The sequence below is a fragment of the Condylura cristata genome, unplaced genomic scaffold (genome assembly GCF_000260355.1).
Source record: "Condylura cristata isolate star-nosed mole 26May11 unplaced genomic scaffold, ConCri1.0 scaffold00001, whole genome shotgun sequence".
Classification (NCBI taxonomy): Eukaryota; Metazoa; Chordata; class Mammalia; order Eulipotyphla; family Talpidae; genus Condylura; species Condylura cristata.
Genome location: NW_004567102.1, coordinates 28858801 through 28878758, shown reverse-complemented (window position 1 = coordinate 28878758; position 19958 = coordinate 28858801). Strand labels below are relative to the sequence as shown.

At 40.4% G+C, this 19958-nt stretch overlaps 1 protein-coding gene across 1 annotated transcript in view; it reads right to left on the bottom strand.

Annotated features, from left to right (window-relative positions):
- CD109 (CD109 molecule) overlaps nt 1–19958 on the bottom strand; it is a 103713-nt gene that overhangs the window by 65760 nt on the left and 17995 nt on the right. Inside the window, exons 3-5 of the mRNA XM_004674049.2 lie at nt 16752–16780; nt 10986–11216; nt 8168–8293 (exon numbers count right to left, since the gene is read on the bottom strand). Of these exons, the coding sequence (XP_004674106.1) occupies nt 8168–8293; nt 10986–11216; nt 16752–16780 (386 nt within the window). The remainder of the gene's footprint in view (nt 1–8167; nt 8294–10985; nt 11217–16751; nt 16781–19958) is intronic.

Genomic DNA, 19958 nt, shown 5'->3' with positions numbered 1-19958 from the left:
GATCGACTAAGTACACTGCTGAGGGGAGCAGTGGGCGGGTCAGGAGAGGTCTGCCATGCCATGTGGGTCACCTCCTGGGTGGGGATCAAGCTCATGCCTCAGTGGCTTTAGCTCCCTAGTGCCGTGCTTTAACCCCTGTGCCACCAGGGAGGGACGAGAAATTTTATATTTATTCTAGCTCATCAAATACAGCTTGTGCTCATTCCCTCTGCCAACAAGTGGGGAGCGAAGATAAAACTTAGAAACTTAAATACTGGGCAGCATTCCTTCTAAGCAAATCTCTTTTCAGGATGTTAGGCATCAACTGATCAACACCTTCTGAGGTCTTCTTTCCCACATATGCCACTGCTGTCTGGGAAAAGCATCCCTTAGACAACCTACTCTTCAGTACATATATTCACTTTCCCTTTGTATTACAGGTAAGCCTGTCTTGTCACATCTTCTAAACAACTTCAAAAGCAGAAACATTTGAAAAGAGACATCAGAAGCCATTCTGCGCTATCTGCAATTTCTTTACCCCTTTCTCTTAAGTCAACAGTTCATTTTGTGTGGTAGTGAATGTTATGGAAATCAACCAAACAAAAAGGGAGAGAGAAAAGACACTACTTTGACTACCTTCCTGAAAATATGACAGGAGTAGGAGGCAAATTAGAAACATGTGAATTACCAAAGCTAACTACTCCAATTACAAAATTTTCCTTCTACAACCATGAAGCCATCCAACTCTTGAGAGGGCTTCTATTTTTAATAAACTTGAAGCAATATGGCATGTTATATGACCATTTTTAAATGTTTTATTTTAAAATATAAGTCAGCATCTTTCAACTCAAATGTTTGCACATTTATGTTCATTCATGGTTATTTCAATTTCCCAGAGTTAGCTTCAGCATGGATCCTCAGTATCTGGATTTAATTTTTATATAAATATGAAGAATGGCGCTGAATTTTTTAAATCCACACATAACAAAATGTTAAAATGGAATTACTTCAGAATCAGTTTTGGCCCTGCCAACCAAGACAGCAGATGCCAACTACATTCACATTCCAAAGCCAGGTGCATAACTAGAATGCAAGACTTGCAAAAGAGGTTTCCAAAAACTGATTTTGCAACTCAAACAAAAGGATCAAGATGAAAATAAACAAGGAAGGAATTTTAGGAATAGTTCTCAGATGCTTAGTGTGACACACATACACACTCCAGTCAGAGATCAGGTGGGAGCTATGTGTCCCTCACTAAGCCTAGAGAAGGGGCTCCCGTAGGACAATCCAGTTAGATGGATATGCATCATCCTAGGAATGTCCTCGAGTTACCACTGGGCAGGCACTGGACACACATCAACAACTTACCTAACAAATGCTGCCACTGACCTACTATGACTGTGCTGTACGTGTAGCAGGTATTCCGTGCCTCCCAACTCTCAAGGAGCAAAAAAAGCATGAGCACATCCCTTCAACTACACATGCAAAAAAGAAAGCACAAGCCTGGCTGTCTTCCACACTAAGACAACCTCAGGAGACAGAGGCTGAAGGTATACCATGGCTGCCAGGCACTGATGACAGAACTGCGAGCTGCCAGGGGAAGAGACGGATTCAAAAGCATCCCATTCTAAACAGACACTTCGGGCCTCCCTGGTGAAGCAGGGGTTATAGTCTAGCAAGCTATCACCAGTCACTGCTGCACAGAGTTGGATCCCTGACCAGGGAGGTGACCCACATGGCACAGCAGACCTCTTCTGTCTCAGCCGCTGCTCTGCTCGGCAATGTATTTCAGTAGATCTGCCTGTTCTGTTCCCCACTCTCTCTGGGGAATCCTCTGACCCCCTGCACCTCTGGTCTATGTATGTATAAATAAATAAATATAAATCTTTGGAGGAAAAAAAAAAGAATTCTGGATGAGGGACCAAACAGCAATAGCAGGTGAGCTCCAAAGAACCACCAGAGTTCAAGAAGCAAAGGAGCTAGTTTTAGTATCTACCGGCCTAGAGAGCTCTAGTGGCAGAGCTCTCTCTTCCAGTACTCTCTTAGCAGTACTAAGTCGAACCACATTTAGTTGTGATTTTTTGGTAGTGAGTACTAGCAACTTTCATATGAATCATCTCTACACATCAAATAAGAATTTTTTTTATCCCTCACTTCTCTTCAATACAATCCTGGAGGAGTCCCACATGGCCTAGGGACTACCAAAAATGACCCAAGCAGAGAGAAAAGGGCGCTTTATTTTATTAGACTGGACACACTAGCAACTGAACAGAAACCATTACATGTCTGTTTCCAAAGAATAACCAGAAAAATGGTAGTGTTTACCCTATAGATCATAGAAGGATTAGGAAAGAATTGCCACATAGGGCTTAGTGGCAAAAGAATAAATATTGTGATTTTTTTCACTGCACCTGTTGAGTGATACAAGTTAAATCTCACACTTCCACACAAATAACAACACACAAACTGCACAACCGTTTATGTTAAGTAAGAGAGAACAGGAATGCAGAGGGTGTCTACATTTCTGACTCGTAAGATATTTCCTACCCAAACGGCCATGTTTAGAACGCTAAATCAAGCCACAAAATTTACTTAACACATATGTGAACGAACTATAAAATGAACATCCACCTCCCTGCTCTAACAGACAAGAGAACAAAGTCACCTGCCCAGAGGAACAGCTACGCAGAGCCCACCGCTCTCGGGGGAAGGCAGCCTTCAACCCTATTCATGCCCACAGAGCCCATAAAGAAGGTGTAAAGAATGTACACCCTGCCGCTGCACCTCCACAGTATATTCTTTAGAAAGGAAGAGATTTAAACCCCTGCATTGCCTTCCTCAGAACTTAACAGCAACAAATCTTTAGGTTTAAATAACTTAGAACCACCTGTCAAGAATCATTGCCTTCTTAATGGGAATGACTCACTGTTTCAACTTATATAAACTGAATTCAAGCTTGTGTTTGTTGGAACAGTTCTCACAGTAAAATCTGTCAGACTGCTTCCCAGCTTTGAATCCTCACTTTGATCATCTAAAAACCTTTGTCTAACTATTCCTGAGAACTTATTTCCAGTTAACACATATGAATGAAACTAGATGGTAGTTTTACTGCTGATCCTCATTAGATACCATTTAATTACTCATCACTCATCTCCACCCTCCCTCCCTCTTCTCCCTCTCTGCCTCCCTCCCTCTTTTTCTCTCCCTCTCTTTCTCCTTTCTAAACCTTCCCCCCCACCCTCTCCCACTATCTCCTGGTCTCTTTCCAAGCCCCCCTCCTCCCTTTCTGTTGGTTCAGGTGACTCCTCTTCTTAGCTGCCAACTGTGGTGATTTCTGCCAGATAAGTCCAAACACTGCCTGTTCATGCCCTGGCCCCAAATTGACTTCTACAGTTCTTCTAATGGGTGATTCTCCCAAAGGCCACCCTTGAAATCCCAGAGTCACCTTTGTTAAAACACAAACTTCAGTGTATTGAAATTCTTGTAAGTTTTTTTATTTGAGCAAAAATCTATTCAAATAAGGCAGCGCCAAAACAGAAGTGGTCAGGAGCTGTACAAGAACTGGAGTTGGTGAAAAGGAAGATACAAAGTAAGAAGTGATCGATTGCTATAAGGGAAAACCTAGTTAGTGCTGTGTGATTGGTTGTCTTTCGTGTTTTTATTTCCTAGCCTTGAGTCATTTAAAGGCTTAGATTTTGGTTTGCTTACATAAACCCCCACTGCACTGAATTTCTCCATCTAATGGCTCCCAATCTAACTAATTTAATACGTTTCACTCCTCTTTCTCCTTTATCCTAGTCATTATGCAGTCACTGAACCTAACGACTCTTCCTTCAAACTGTCTCTTGATTCAATCCATTTCTTTTCAGGCTCTGTACAGTTTCTTCTGAAGCTGAGGGTATGCCACATAGGAGGGAGGCAGATATTTGAACAATGCTAATAACCCTGCAGCAGTCTTCCTGGCTTCCTCTCCCACTTATCAGTCTACATACTAAATTCTCCCTGAAAATGCTACTTTAATTACCTCAAACTACTGCCTAAAAATCAGCAAGAAAAGACATGGTATGATTTCTTGTTTATGAGATTATCAAAAGCACATCATTCTACTCTGCAATGTTTGAGGATTTCTACATGGAGTACGAATACTTTCATAAGCAGCGGAAAATCATGAAAGCATAATTTTCATATATTTTATAATGAAACTCATTCAAACACACATTTGCATCCTTTGTCCTTCAAAGTAAAGAGTTTTTTAGCCCTCCTGACTATCTACACAATGAAGTCTAACACGTCAGCCTGACCTCCACAGCTTCAGCCACAAACTCTTCCAACTGTCTCTTCGACTACTACGCTCTACAAGCCCACCACGCCAGGAAAGTCTCTGCTTCCCACTCACAGCTCTGTCACCGCGCTCAGAGCCTCACCCCCACCGACCCGCAGGTAAGAAGACCTAAGTGCCCTCTGCACCCATCTAGTTGAAACATAGAAGTTGAAAGATGTGAATCCAAACTCCACCACCAACCCCTCCTTCCCTTTATCACTACATATGGGAGTAAGAACTCAAGGTCTTTCCCAAAATAAGCTGTCCATTCTTTAAACAGAGGCTAGCAAAAGCCTTTTGGAAGGCATATCCACATTCCAGAAAGGAAGCCACATCTTTCTGACCTGTTACAGTTTGCTCCATGCTTTCTGTTCAGTTGTCATCAAAATAGGGGTGGGGGAGGGGAGCCGGGGAGGTTACCAGATGCTACTGGTAGATGTCTCAAGAACAAAACTGTCCAAACAAAGACTGTGCTCTTCAGCAAAGGACTGAGGGCTCCAGACAAACTTGATAGCAGAAGCAAATGGATGCTCACAATAGCTGGGCCACAATGATAAGGGGTACTCTGAAAGGCTATGAAAAGCAGTGGGTGCTAGCAGGCCTTACCTAACCTTTCAACCATAACTCAAAGATAAAGTTGCACTGTTATGAACAAAGGAACAATTCAGTGTGACTGCTTCTGAATTATATGATAATCTGATGCCCACAATATATTATACAGCACTCCTGAGTGCGTTGTCAAGCTTTAGGACTATTTAGTTTTCTACCTTCTAGTCCTGGCCCCACCTCAACAGTGGCTTGCAAATGAGTCAAAGAGCTGAGAAACTGTCCTCACTTACAGCCAATGAACTCACGAGAATATGTAGTTCAATGGCTCCCAAGTTTGTCATGTATCTGAATCACTAGAGAAGCTATTGTAAAAACACAAATGGCCCCAAAATATAATTTTGTAACTCCAGTCTTCCTGACTGTACTGGTCACCTAGAGAGATAAATACTACAGAATCTTACCCCTGGGAGATTTCAAAGAATACATCACTGGGTCTGCTCCCAGTTTGTACGATTTCTACTGTCCAACACTGCCTCTCAGTGGAAAAAATAAACACTAAAGCTTCCTGGCTGTTGGCATCTAGAAACACTTCTCAAAATGGGACCCAGAAAAATTAACAGAATTTCCAGGGTGCTTATTTAAAATGCAGATTCCTAGGTCCCACAATGCTGACTTCTGATCTGGAGATGGGGCCTGGACAGCGGGTGCTGGACAGGCCCCCAGTCAGCTGGCTCGGAAGCACACTTAGTTTGAGAACCCCCACAGCTGGGGAATAAAGTTAACTGTATGAGCCAATCTGGAAGGAAAGAGAGGTGTCCATCTGCTACTGAGGAAAGAGGACTGCAACTATCAAAGAAGGGGACGCAGGTCCTACTCTTCCTTCAGTTCTCAGAAGAACTCAAGCACCACGCCAAGGTGACCCTGGACCTCCAGTGGCGCACAGGGACAGGGCTAGTGCAGCCAGATCCTCCTAGATCCAAGAAAATAAGCCTTATCTTTTCAAGAGCCTCTAAAACTGCCATGTACTAACCTGGCATACAATTTTTAAATTACATTTGCAATGAAATGTAGTACAGACATAAACAGAACACTGTTGTACAGCCTTAAAAAGGAAGGAAACTCTGACGCACACTGCTGGGATGAACCTTAAGGACACCGAGATAAGCCAGTCACAGAAAGGTGAAGCCTGCCGGTTCCACTTACAGGAAAGCCATGAAAATCACAGAGACAGAACACAAATGGGGGTGGACAGGGGCTGGGGGTGAGGGGTCCGGGGAATGGCTGTTGAATGGACAGAGTTTCAGTTTTGCCTAATGAAGAGTCGTAGGGGGTGTTGGCAGGGGTGGGGGGCAGAGCTATTGGGTGGGACTTGAGCTGTGCACCTGAAAAAAAGTTAACACAGTAAATCTCATGGTGTTTATATTTTACCATACACAGAATGAGGAAGTGAAACATCTGCGATTATGTGGAAAAAGCAAGGACACCAGTCAAGAGACAGAACCCTAGAGATGAGAGGAGTACTGCAAAAAAAAAAAAAGAAACAAACACATTTAATTTTTAAAGCAAGTTCTCTTCCCAAGGTGTATTCATGAATTGACTACAATACCAAAGAGTATCCCCACTTGAGCCATAATATACCTTAAGTATGTAAAAGAGCCCTGAAAAACACGTCTCCATTGAGATGCTACCTTAAATAAATCTCTTCTCCCTGAGGAGAGAGCATGATGCCTCAGGAAGTCAAGGGAAAAATTAAGAGAAAGAGCTGGAGAGGGCAAAAGTATGGTGATTCGGCAGAAATGTACATCCCCAAAGCAGCAAAGAAAATTCACTGCTAAAAAAAAAAAAAGGAGTTTGAGAATAAGCTTGAATGTTTTGCAGGAGTCAAGAGAGGAAGGTTGAGGGGGCAGGTGTTCCTTTTCTTTGATTATACTGACCCCTGGTGGCCTAGAAATGAATCTGGTTTTGTTTTGTTTTTTTATAAAAGGCCTTGTTTTTCCTTAGTATATGCCTTAACATTGTATCACCTGGGGACTTCCTTTCACAATGGTACACTTTAAACACCCTATAATTTTTTTTTTGCAATTATACATCAATAAATGAGGGGGAGGCAGAGGAGAGCTGTACCAACAATAAGTACCTGATCAATATGATATTTTAAAAAGAATAAAGATGAGCCCTCCCTGGTGGCACAGCGGGTTAAAGCACTGCACTAGGAAGCTTACGCCACTTTCACATGAGTTCGACCCCCGCCTGAGGGGGGATGGGGAGATCCACATGGAGTGACAGACCTCTCCTGACCCGCCCGCTGCTCCCCTCAGCAGTGTACTTCATCCATCTGCCTGTTCTGCTCCCCACTCTGTCTCTGGTGAAGCTTCTCACCGCCCCTGCACCTCTGGCCTGTACCCCAGTTCTGTATGCACAAATAAATCTTTAAAAAAAAAAAAGAATACAGATGCTTCATACAGTGTGGCAAAGGAAAATTATATTTAGTTCACAATAAATGACTATTATTATGCTTTCAAATATTCATTTAATAAATCTTACTTCTAATTCTTTACAAAACGCTTTGCTAGGTCACAGAGATATGGGAATGAGCAAGACAAATAGTCACTGCCCTTCAACAGTGAAAAGCCCTGCTTCAAAAGAACTGTTTTTTAAATCTTTGGGCCATAAATGTATACATATCCAGGCAAATCCAAAGAAAATGGAATAACATCCCACAAATCTTCAAACATCACAGAATGACACAGCAGAGAAAACCAAAGGCAGAGATGGAGGGTATTTTAACTCCCTGCCCTCTCAGATCTCAGAGGTACAAGAGTTGACCGCAAATAAGAAGTGGAAGAGTTACAGAGAACTAAGGGTTGAGTAACAGAAGATTTATGTGACTATTTAAAATCATTTCTTTTAAATAAAGGTGAAGTAATTAGTTTAATCCTTCATCAGAAATTATTATTCTGGCACATAAAACTTGTTAAATAATAGTTACACACATTCTTTACTTAATTTTAAAATACCTGGTGCATACAATGAGTAAAGTAAGCAGCTTTTAATCAACTGTATACTAAAATGTCAAAATATTTTAACTTTCAAACATTATATGATAGAAAAGATAGCACTGGTTAAAATTCTATTATGTTATAATGAATGTCAATCCACTAATAAACATACCAAATGAAAAATAAACCGCTTAAGCTATCTAAAATGTTCAGGGTTATTTTTTTCTGTTCCTTGAATGACTTTGGACATACTGCTCTACTTGATCTACTGAAATCATCTTAACATCCCCCCCAAAAAAAAAAATTTATTTATACTCACATTCACTTGAACTTGAATGGACCAGTCACCAAGTATTGGATGGGAAGACAGCTGAAAGGTTTTGGAAACGACTCCAAGATCACTTTTCTCTGACAACCACTGTTGTATCAAATTGGACTTGGGGTCCTACAATGAAAACCATCCATGTAAACACTACTCTGGTTACTCAAGCGCCCGCGTGTGTACACACACACACACACACACACATGTCCCAGCAGGTGGTGATAGGCAGGGCAGCACTCCCTGCTAAGTCCAAAATCTGGCACAAAAATTATTTTTGGAAAATGTCAGCTCTATATTACAAAAGAAAACAGTGTCCTGAGAACATTTTTACTCTGCCCCACTTTCTAATTCACAGCAACACATTATCGCCTGCATGAAACACTACAACAAACCTTTATTGTGTTGCTGTGGCTGTTAGTGTTGTTATAACACTGTAGAGATAACAGATCCACTGTGTGTTGGGACCTCTGCCTTATCATTACAATTGAAGGTCCATCCCTTCAATCCTCCTTAGGGTAGGATTAACCTATATTCATGCTTGGGAAAACCAATGATTCCTAGAGAATTCAGATAAGCACTAAGCTGTAAGAAGCAACTGGTTGGCCCAAAATCATAGCTCCAATATGTGACCGATTTAAGAAGTCAAATCCTTGTGTCTTTAAATTCAACAAACGTGCATAAACAGAAATGTTAATCAAGGGAGAACATGAAAAACACTTCAGCCAGCCCAGACCCTCCCAGACAGCAACCTTCAGGCAACATTCACCCAACTCAACCCAGCAGTCTCCCCCATTCCTCTCACCTTCTCAGTCCTGTCAACACTCTCACCTGTCTCCTTTCCTTCTTCATATCCAGCCACCACACCCTGTTTTCCAACTAATGCAACTAACCTCCCTCAGTCCGTCTTGCTCCTCCTCCCCACTGCCAACAGTGGTAAAGTCTTGGAAATGCTTGATACAAGCAGTAAAGAAATACTGGCTATGATCCTCACGTAAGACGACTTAGGTCACTAGTCTTCACTTGCCTACAGAGCAAAGTTAACACTGCTTTGCATAATTTACAAGGTCTCATAATCTAACATGACTTACATCTCTAGGCTCAACTTCCTCCAAACTTAACAGACGTGTTTGCAATTCACCCCAAAAGCATGTAGGCCTCTATAACTGCTGCGTGGACTATCCCCTCTTCTTCACCTAAATAGTGGAATAAGCTCCAATGTCTTGTCTTCCACACAGGCCTCTAACAAACAGGAGAAAGGACCACTTCCCTAGCCTCTCTGGAGTTCATTCTTCTTGCAAACACATACTACTTAAAGCACTCATTGGTGTGACTGGGGGCTGCATATGGAGAGACTGGTAGGTTTTGTTTCTTTGTTCCTAACTAGACAATGAGCTCCTAAGAAAAGAGAAGGGGGGAAATTCCATTATTTTTATTCTCTTTCCTTTGACTAGTGCTGGTGGGTTGGCCCAGTTATTAGAAGTCAGAAGATCAGAAGAAACCTATCCCCTCAAGTGTAGAGAAATGTAAAAAATCATAAGTAAATACAATGTTGAGAAATGAGTTGGTAGTAGTCTAGTAAGGAAACAATTAATGGTTAAAACCAAAGACCAAAAGCCCAGAATAAGCAGGTCAACCATCCTTGACAAACTCCAAGGAGGGGCGTTGTAACCCACAGTTGGCTCTGCTGGCCTGCCACAGTGTGATGCGGGGAAGGCAGCAACACAAAGGAAGAAATACAAAAGCTAAGAAACATACACTGACTAATAATTAAGGAAGTGAAAGCAAAAAGAGTGAAATCCCATTTTCAGTCTGTCAGAGTTACAAAAATAAAGTCATAACAGGGCCCTCCCTGGCACAGCACCAAGAAGCTAAAGCCACTTCAGCATGAGTTCGATTCCCGCCACGCCCCAGAGGTGACCACACGGCCAGCAGACTTCTCCTGACCTGCCCGCTGCTTCCCTCAGCAGTGTACTTTGTCAGTCTGCCTGATCTGCAACCCACTCTGTCTCTGGTGAATCCTCTCATTACTCCTGCACCTCTGGCCTGGTTCTGTATGTATAAATAAATGAATCTTTTAAAAAATCATAACAATAATCTCCAGTGTTATTTAAATTACAGGGAAAGAAATGGTCATTCTCCACTGATAAGTTTATTACCTGGAGCTAAGCCCCCAGCCAACAAAGTCTGACTTTGAATCTGGAGCATCTAGAAGATCGGGAGTGAATGAGATCCACTGGGTTTGCCCTGTTGCCCCAGGTCGGAGGGACAGGGCACAACCACAGGACATATCCCCAAGCCACAAGTGCCTGTTCCCAAACCTGGTCCATCCCAGAAGCACAACGTCCTCCACTGAGAAAAGGTCAGGGCAGAAGCTACGCTGGACACTAGGTACCATACAGTGCTGCAGACACTTATTTCCCCAGTCTTAGAGGCCTGGGCAACTGGCAGGACCAGGCCAGAATGAGAGCAGTCAGGCCTGTTTTTCTAGCACTGAAAAGTCTCTGAAGCTCCTTTTCTTCCTGAATGCAGTTTTGGGACAGGAAAAATGAATAATACCCAATGATTACAATTAAAAAAAAAAAAAAAAACACTTAACATCCCTGAATCAGCTGTGTTTAGTACTTCAATAACATCCTACAGTCACAGCTGGGCAAGCGAGGTTCCCAAATAGAAGGCCTCCTCCTGGCTCTCAGATGCACTTCTCCACACTAGCCTGCAGGCGGTGCTGTGTAGGCGTACAACTTCCTCCAAGTCAGGGCTTGGAAGTCTCACATTTTTCTGGGAAATTCATTTTTCATTTCTGTCTGGCACTCACCTTAATTAGAACATTCAAAGAGGTTTTGTAAGGCTTAAAATCTGACAAGAGTGTAACAACACGAAACTTCACTTCTTGCTTTGGCTTGTACAGGGACTTGTCTGTTTGAATAAAGACAGATATTCTCTTGGTCTCAAACGTTAAGTGTGTACTATCAGAGAATAAAATCTCATCCTCGGTTCGTCCAGTGACACGTAGCTCGTACATGTCATCTCCACTGTTCAAGGGTATCTGGAAAAAGAGAGAGATCAGTCTCATATCAAAGTCTCATATTTTACCTCAAAAATGTTTTCTTTATCAGTTACAATAGAAAAGTTTAAATAGCATTCATTGTTAACTGTAATTGCAGAGTTGAAAAACCGGCCACTCCTAGGTACCAAAGTTAAACCATCTGTATCTGTTTTAACACTCTACAGTGTTCTCCAATTAAACCACGGTTCCTGGGGTACAGACACACTTCCCACAGCTCTCAGCAGCGTCAGCTTGCTCTCTCCTACTGCAAGTCCAAATTCTTCCTCACAAACAGTCCTTGTACATCAAAATATCAATATCCTTCAGAATTCTCTTCCATGCCTCACGTTTTTGGTGAAAGGCACGTTTTTGGGCAAAATTTGTTTGCTGACTATGGTCTCTCAAGTTCCTCTCTACGATACACTCCTTTCCTGTGTCTTGTTCATCATGTCACCTTGGTAAGGATGAAGGCACTGCCACTTCTGTTACTACTAGAATTCCTACCTTCTAGTGTTAACAGATCAACACTACACTCAGCAGTTTGCATGAATTGTGATTTTTACCTCGAAACAAAACAACCCTGAAGGTGAGAGCTCCTATTTTACAAACAAGGAAACTGGAATTAAGGAAATGACTCCAGGACCCTGGCTGAGATGCAAACCCAGGATGCCATGTGCTGACTACCTAAAGAAAGCCTTCTGGTGGTGACTTTAAAATCTGCCTAGAAATTTTCTGACCCTCCTCCCTTAAAAAGGTAAGGTTCAAAATATATACCAGAGACATTTTATAGGGGTGGAGTGGGGAATGGGATCAAAATTGGGGGGGGGAGGGGGGAAGTGCACTGGACTACGGTAATAGCACACAGGTGATTTGGTGATGGGAAGACCACAGGAATTAAACTGAGATGAAAAAAGGCACAAAATGATGTAAAAATAAACTATTCTATTATTTTTTAATAAATAAAAATAAAATATAAAAAGGAAAAGAAATGACCAAAAAAAAAAAAAAGGTAAGGTTCAATTCTCCAGACTTACTTGCTTCTGAAGAATGAGGCTGAGTCCTAAAAGAGGTAATGCCGTGCCTGGTTCTCTTTCCTAGATTCCTGGCTTCACAGAAGCAGCCACCCAGGATGTAGACAAGCAGGATGACTATGCAGTGGCCAACGGAGCAGAACCCGAGACCAACTCAAACGCCCCACACCTCGCCAGCCAGGTAAAGGAACTTCCCCCCAGTGGACACCCGGCCCTAGTGACGGCGTGTCACCCAGAGGACTGCAGGCAGCTCTGCTGGGCATCCTGATTGCAGCCTCTTGAGGCCCCAAACATCTCCATCCAACTGTATGCTTCCAAAATTCCTGACCCACTGAGAACTGGAAATAATAAAAATACACTGCTCTATGTCAAAGTTCTAGGATAACAGATTACACAGATGACACCACAGATAACTGGCACATCTTTTAGTTGACTTTCATATTAATAGCCTGAGGTGTTCCTCCCTGGTGGTGCAGTGGGTTAAAGCACAGCACTAAGAAGCTAAAGCCACTTCAGCACGAGTTCAATCCCCTCCCAGGAGTTGACCCATTTGGTGCAGCAGACCTCTCCTGACCCGCCCGCTGCTCCCCTCAGCAGTGTACTTCGTTGATCTGCCTGTTCTGCTCCCCACTCTGTCTCCAGTGAATTCTCTCACCATCCCTGCACCTCTGGCCTGTACCCAGTTCTGTATGCACAAATAAATAAACCTTTAAAAAATAAATAAATAAACCTAAAGTTCTGAAACTGCATTCTCACTCCTTTTTGCAAATAAGTTTTGTTCACAGAAAGCTCAGCGGGGGTTTTCAGGAATAGCAGCTCACACAAAGCTAGCAATGTGCATAAGAATATGAAGGAAAAGTAACTAACCACCAACAAAATGGTCACAGGAAACATGAAATATTTAGAGAGAAAAGTAGTGTTTACAATTTACTAGGATGTGTATTTTTAAAATAGGATGAATCAGGGGATGGACAGAGATGGGTACATGAATAGTATGTAGTACAGCAAAGATCATAAAATGTTAATAGATACCAACTGCTGGGTATAGGACTGATCACTATGAAATTCTTTGAAGTTCTTTTATATATTTGTATTTTTTATATTGTGTATTTGTAAAATCTTGTATATTCTGAAATTTAATAAAAGCTAGAAAAAAATGATTAATAACATCACCTTCAAATCACCTTGAGTATTGATTTTTTGCTTTTCTCCAATAAATAAATAGTTATTGAGCATCTTCTAACACCAGGTATTCCAGGTACTTGTGAGTCAACATGAACCAAGGATGTGTGCCCTCCTAGAATCAAATCTGCCTTCTTATATTCGATGCTCTCAAGCGGTAAGATTGTCCACCGCTTACTGGTGGACAGTACATGGATTTCTTATTCTAATCTGGGCTGTCTGAAGTCATTTCGTTTTAAAAGGTTTTTGAAATAGCATCTTTCTTGTTTCATTAATAACTAGGTAATGAAAATAGTTAACATTTCAAATAATTTACAAAACAAAATTAATAAATTCAAGTCAAAAATTTATATTCACACTCTATTAGTGATTACAGTGAAAACAAACTTTTAATGTTTTATATCAAAAAGATCAGCAACAAGTGCTGGCAACATTGTGATGAGAAGGGAACTCTCATTCGCTGTCGGTGGGGACGCAGACTGGCTCGGCCCCTGTGGAAAGCACTGATGAGGCAGCTTGCAAGATTAAAAATAGACCTGCCATGTAGCCCAGTAATGCCATTCCTAGACAACTACCAGAAAAAATCAAAAATACAAATTCTAAAGGGCCCTCCCTGGTGGCTCAGCAATTAAAGCACAGCACTAAGAAGCTAAAACCACTTCAACATGAGTTCAATCCCCACCCCAGAGGTGACCCATATGGTGCGGCAGACCTCTCCTGACCCGCCCGCTGCTCCCCTCAGCAGTGTACTTCGTCAGTCGCCTGTTCTGGTGAATCCTCCCGCTGCCCCATACCTTCGGCCTATACCCAAGTTCTGTATGCATAAACACATCTTTTTAAAAAAAATACAAATTCTAAAGGAAACTAGCACTCCCATCTTTACTACAGCACTATTAACAATAGCTAAGCTATAGAAATAATCCAAATGCCCCAAAACAAATAAGTAGAACAAGAAGACATGGTATATATACACAGTGGAATATTACTCAGTGAGCAACAGAGATAAACTTATGTCATTGGTGGCGGCACAGAGGGAGTTCAAATGGGAAATAAATTAGAAGGAGGAAGATAAATAATGGATGATGTCATTAATATGTGGGGTACAGAGAAACCAGACTAAGGGTTAAATACAGACAATCTTAAAAACTAACCATTGAAAGGTGATTACAGAACTGAGATATCCAAAAAGGGAAGAGGTGGGAACAAAGATGGAAGGAAGCACTATGGGGTGGACTTTGATGATTCTGGTGGTAGGGACACTAAGGTAGCAATGCCTAAGGGAGAAAGGGGGACCCTATACTTCTAAAATACTAGGAATGATGTAAGCCAACTTTGCATCAATTGAAAATACTAATAAAATTTTTAAAAATAAAATAAGAAATAGTATTTATGTTTTAAAAAGCTCTCTTTTGAATTGGATATATTTACAAAGAGAATAAGAGAAGCATTTTCTAGCGTATTTTGTACAAAACATAACCTTTATACTAAGAATCAAATTATGTTTTTAATTAACTTCCTTTAAAAGACTGATTTTAGTGTATTAAAAGTAAAAATGATGAGCTAATCAGCTATTAAAAACACATTTATTTTAATGCAGTCCTAGAAAATTCACATTTTGCAGCAAAAATTCATGAGGGCCTTAAAAAATAAGAATGCAAATGTACTTTGAAATTTGGGTCTATTTTAATTGAAAACTCATAAAAAATGCAGAACCTTCCATTTGTGCCAAGCATCATCAAAGTTTCCCACTTTATGACTGTCTTTAAAATTGTTTTCCTAAAAAGGGATGTACTTTTCTCTAGTAAGTATTTTAATAAATAATTGCTATATCTACATACAATAGAAACAAAATAATATTAAAAAGACATAGAATGTTGGAATTAGTATTTCATATAGTAAATATTTCAGAGAATTTTTGTGGCCAAATTTCCTGCTAATGATAGTTTAAATGAATAGTTTACACCACCATTGTCAGAATTAACATGAGAGCCTTGTCCTGCCTAAATGCCTTCTCCTTTCAGCCTTTGTATACTTCCGGCCTGTGTAACTGCAGACTTCTTTGAGAAAACCATCTGTTGTGCTTTCAGCTAAGATGAAGTCCCTTCCCTTTCTGCGTTAGGTCAATTACATGACACAGAATTTATTTCCGTCTTCTCAATGAAATATTCTTTCAACAAAGATATAAACACACAAGCATTAACCTGCATCTAACATTTTAGGTTTTATTGACACAATCTAATATTTTATTATCACTTAGCTTGGGGTATTCCCTAAGATTCTGCATGCTATACCTCTTTACCCCTCCACTTTTCTGCTTAACAATTGAAAAGCAGAATATTTCTTAATAGATAAAAAGCATAATAGTTATGGAATATAAGCAATTTTTATAAGACTTAGGAGCAATATATTCTCTTGGAAGGCTCCAAGATAAATGTGCTTTCTTTCCTCACAAATTACCTTCAATAGTTAATGATTCATCAAGTAATACTAATCCTACATAAATACGTAATATGTCAGAGTCAAAATCATTAAGTCATCTATTCTCAGAAATAAATGAATGCTGAGGTCTATTACGTTGTACATTAAACACATGAGGCCCAGAAACAAAACATGAAATAATAAAAGGACAAACCTCCGAATCAAAGCTATTAGAAGAAGGATTAGTTCATCCTGCAAATAACATTTAGTCATCAGATTTTATGACTCACTCAATAAAATAATAACAGCAATTTTAAAGCACTTTCACATCTCCCTTTGTTTCCAATGTTATCCCTTCTGAAATAGAGACAATATCTTTACCCACCTTTTCCAGGCCAGGAACTAGAGTGAGCTGAGTAAAGCACTTGCCTATGCTATAAAATGAAAGGAGTGCCAATAGTATTTTCAATATTTTAAATATCAAAAGTGATGCAAATATTAAGTATGAACCAAAGAATAAAAATTTTAAATTAAGACAGAATCTTTGTGTTTCAGGTTCCAACAAGGCTCAGCAGGCACTGTCCTTTTCCAAGAGGAAGAAGCTGACGGCCAGTGTTAATTACAGAGTCAGGAAGGCTCACGAAGGCAGAAATAGGGCCAAGTTACTGTGCTAATAGTGCAGGCCAGTTTTCCTCACTAAGAGTTCTCTATTTTATAGGAGGAAAATCTCTGATGTGAATTTTGAGACCTAACAACCAATCTTCTTCAAGGAATATTATTCTCAAATAATCTCAAGCCAAACTCCCAAGGAATACAAGTTGATGAAAGCCAATAAAATATTAATGTATTTAATTCACTGATGTGCTGTATACTTCTGAAGCCAAAATTTTAAATAGGTACTTACTGATGGCAGAGTTATTATCTTGAAGGAACCTAAAAGGAAAATGGGAAAGAAAACAATCATAATTTTATTTTTTCAACCTCCCCCCAGAATCATAATTTTAATATGATAATATAATACAGCACTGGCAAGCCATTCCTGATACTCTTTAGATGGAACAGGAATCATAAATGTATAGAATCAAAACTTAAGATTGTTTATGTCTTAAGGTTATGTTAACCTTATGAATGTCAGGACAAAATAATTTTATTTATGCCCAGAAAACCTGAGAGATTATTACATAATCTCGTGCCAAAGAACTAAGGAAAGCTGGGTCAGACTTAAAAGGTCATCAGTGGATGAGTCACCCCCAAAAAATTTTAACTTCTGCTTCTCTTTCCATTATCATTTTTGTTGCCACTACTGTTGTGTTCGTTGCTATTTAAGGTTATATATGTTCTGATGTAAGGTTTACTCCTCATGTTCTCATACCCTCATGATAAAGGAAGAAAAGGAAGGCATTAGTCATGTCAGGAGTGAGCTGGGACTCATAACTGATTCATTAGGGATAAAATGATGCACTCTTTTTCATATAAAGTTTCTAAACATGGGGCTGCTAGTTTACCTCATGCTAGTTTCCTATCAGCTCCATTATTTATGGGGGAAATATTTCAAGTATTTTTGAAAAAAAGGAATACTTATCCAAAATTCCCTTTTAAGTGACACGAATTCAAAGGTGATGATAGGCTGTCAGTTCTATTATATAGGATAGGCATTAAGGACTAAATTAACAGAAAGACATGATCCCTTTCCTACAGAAGGTCACATAGATCTACCCCATGCGAAGAGACAGGCGCCAAAGCATAGCAAAGAACACGGTTCAGCAAGTAGCCTCGGGAATCAGACCATATCAGTTTATCCTCAATCAGCCACATAGCAGCACCATCCCTGAACAAGGTAGCTGACTCTCCAAGCTCAATTTGTTCATCTATAAAGTGGAGTGTTAATAATCATACCAGGGCCCTCCCTGGTGGCGCAGCGGGTTAAAGCACAGCACTAAGAAGCTAAAGCCACTTCCGCATGAGTTCGACCCCGCCTGCCCCGGAGGTGACCACATGGCGTGGCAGACCTCTCCTGACCCGCCCGCTGCTCCCCTCAGCAGTGTACTTCGTCCATCTGCCTGTTCTGTTCCCCACTCTGTCTCTGGTGAAGCCTCTTGCCACCCCTGAGCCTCTGGCCTGTACCTCAGTTCTGTATGCACAAATAAATAAATCTTTAAAATAAATAAATAAATAAATAATCATACCAACCTCATAGTTATGAGGAATAAGTATGCTGAGACCTATTATATCTACAGCACAGTGCCTAACACACAGGAAACACTAGGTGAATGCAAAAGTCAGTACAGTGCCAGGAAGCCTGAAGAATTATTCACCAGGATATCAGCATGCCTCTGGAGCAGTGGCCCTCAAATTTTATAATGAAGCATACAATAAAAATATTTAGTACACATTATCAATGTCAGCTTAGATTTGTAATATTATATAAATGAAAATGTTCAATATTAGAAAACCTCAATTTCTTAGTTATGCTCTCTGAAATAATAGAAATAAAAATTGGTACAGTTTCTACCTATATCCCTCTAAATGGTCTTATCTCCCCACTGTGAAAACCGGTGTCCCAATACAAATGTCTTGAGAAACACTCAAGAAACTCATCAAAAGCACTTATCACCTATCAGAGGTAAGTTTCTCCAATAACCGGCATCATGAAAAGCAAAGAGCTGATCTCTTAAATAATAGGACACTGGACAAAATGCAGCTTGTAAAGGCAAAAGACTAATAACTGAACAAGGGCTACAACAGTGGTAGAAGAGGAAGACAGCCAAAGATAATGTAGGGTAAGTGGCAAATCAGCCAGGTGAGAAGCAAGGGAAGAGTTTCCAGGCAGAGTAGAAGCAAAGGCAAAGGAGTTGAGGTCAACATGTGTCTACTAAAGCAAAGAGCTCAGTAAAACAAGATTCTGGGCAGAGCAGGCATCACAGAGATGAAGACCAGGACATGGAATATTGGAATGCCACATAAAAAAGAATGAAACTAGATCACTGTCTCACACCACAGATGAAAATCCACACAATATGGATAAAAGATCTGGATGTAAGACCTGAAGCCATAATATACATAAAGGAAAGCGTAGGCAAAACACTCAAAGACATAAATTTCAGAAATCACCTTTGAGAAATTTTGTCTAGCAGCAAAAAATAAAAAACAAAGGAGAATATAAATTTGAATTACAATAAACTGAAAAGCTTCTGTATAGCAAGAGACAGAAATAAAACCAAAGTGACACCCTACAGAATGGGAGAAAATATCTGCATGCCATACATCAGATAAGCAACTGATATCACAGATCTACAAAGAGCTCTACAAACAACCCAATCAAAAAATGTTCAGAAGAGCTAAACAGGCACTTCTCCAAAGAAGATATGCAGATGGACAACGGGCATGTGTCCTTTAGGTTGATGAATTGATCAAGAATGGATCAAGAAGATGTGGTGATATACATGATGGAATACTACTCAGCTATCAAAAAGACAAAATCATTTGAGGCAACATTCATGAACCAGAAGGGATTATAATAAGTAAAAATAAGCTAGGAGTAGATAGATAATTATGGATGGTTTCATTTATACGTAGAATAAAGAGAAACCAAACAAAGAATCAGACCAACTTTAAAATGGACCCCTAAAACCTAACCATAAACCTGAGGTACCCAGGAGGGGATGAACTAAAATGAAATTGATAAGCCCAATGGCTATTACAGCAATTAAACCTGGTAAAACACTCAAAAGAACCACACAAACAATCAAATTTACAAATTTCCCTTATAAAAATATTTGTCAAAGAAAGGCATGATACTCTATAAGCCAAAAGATTGACCCTGTGAGATATTTACGCTAAAATATTTAAACATTTCAGTATGGAAAAACATTGGAATTAAGAATATCCTCCATGGGGTCCTCCCTGGTGGCACAGTAGGTTAAAGCACAGCACTAAGAAGCTAAACCCACTTCAGCATGAGTTCGATCCACATCTGCCTGCTCTGGAGGTGACCCACATAGCGCGGCAGACCTCAACTGACCCGCCCACTGCTCCCCTCAGCAGTGTACTTCGTGAGTTGGCCTGTTCTGCTCCCCACTCTGTCGCTGGTGAATCTTCTCACCACCCCTGT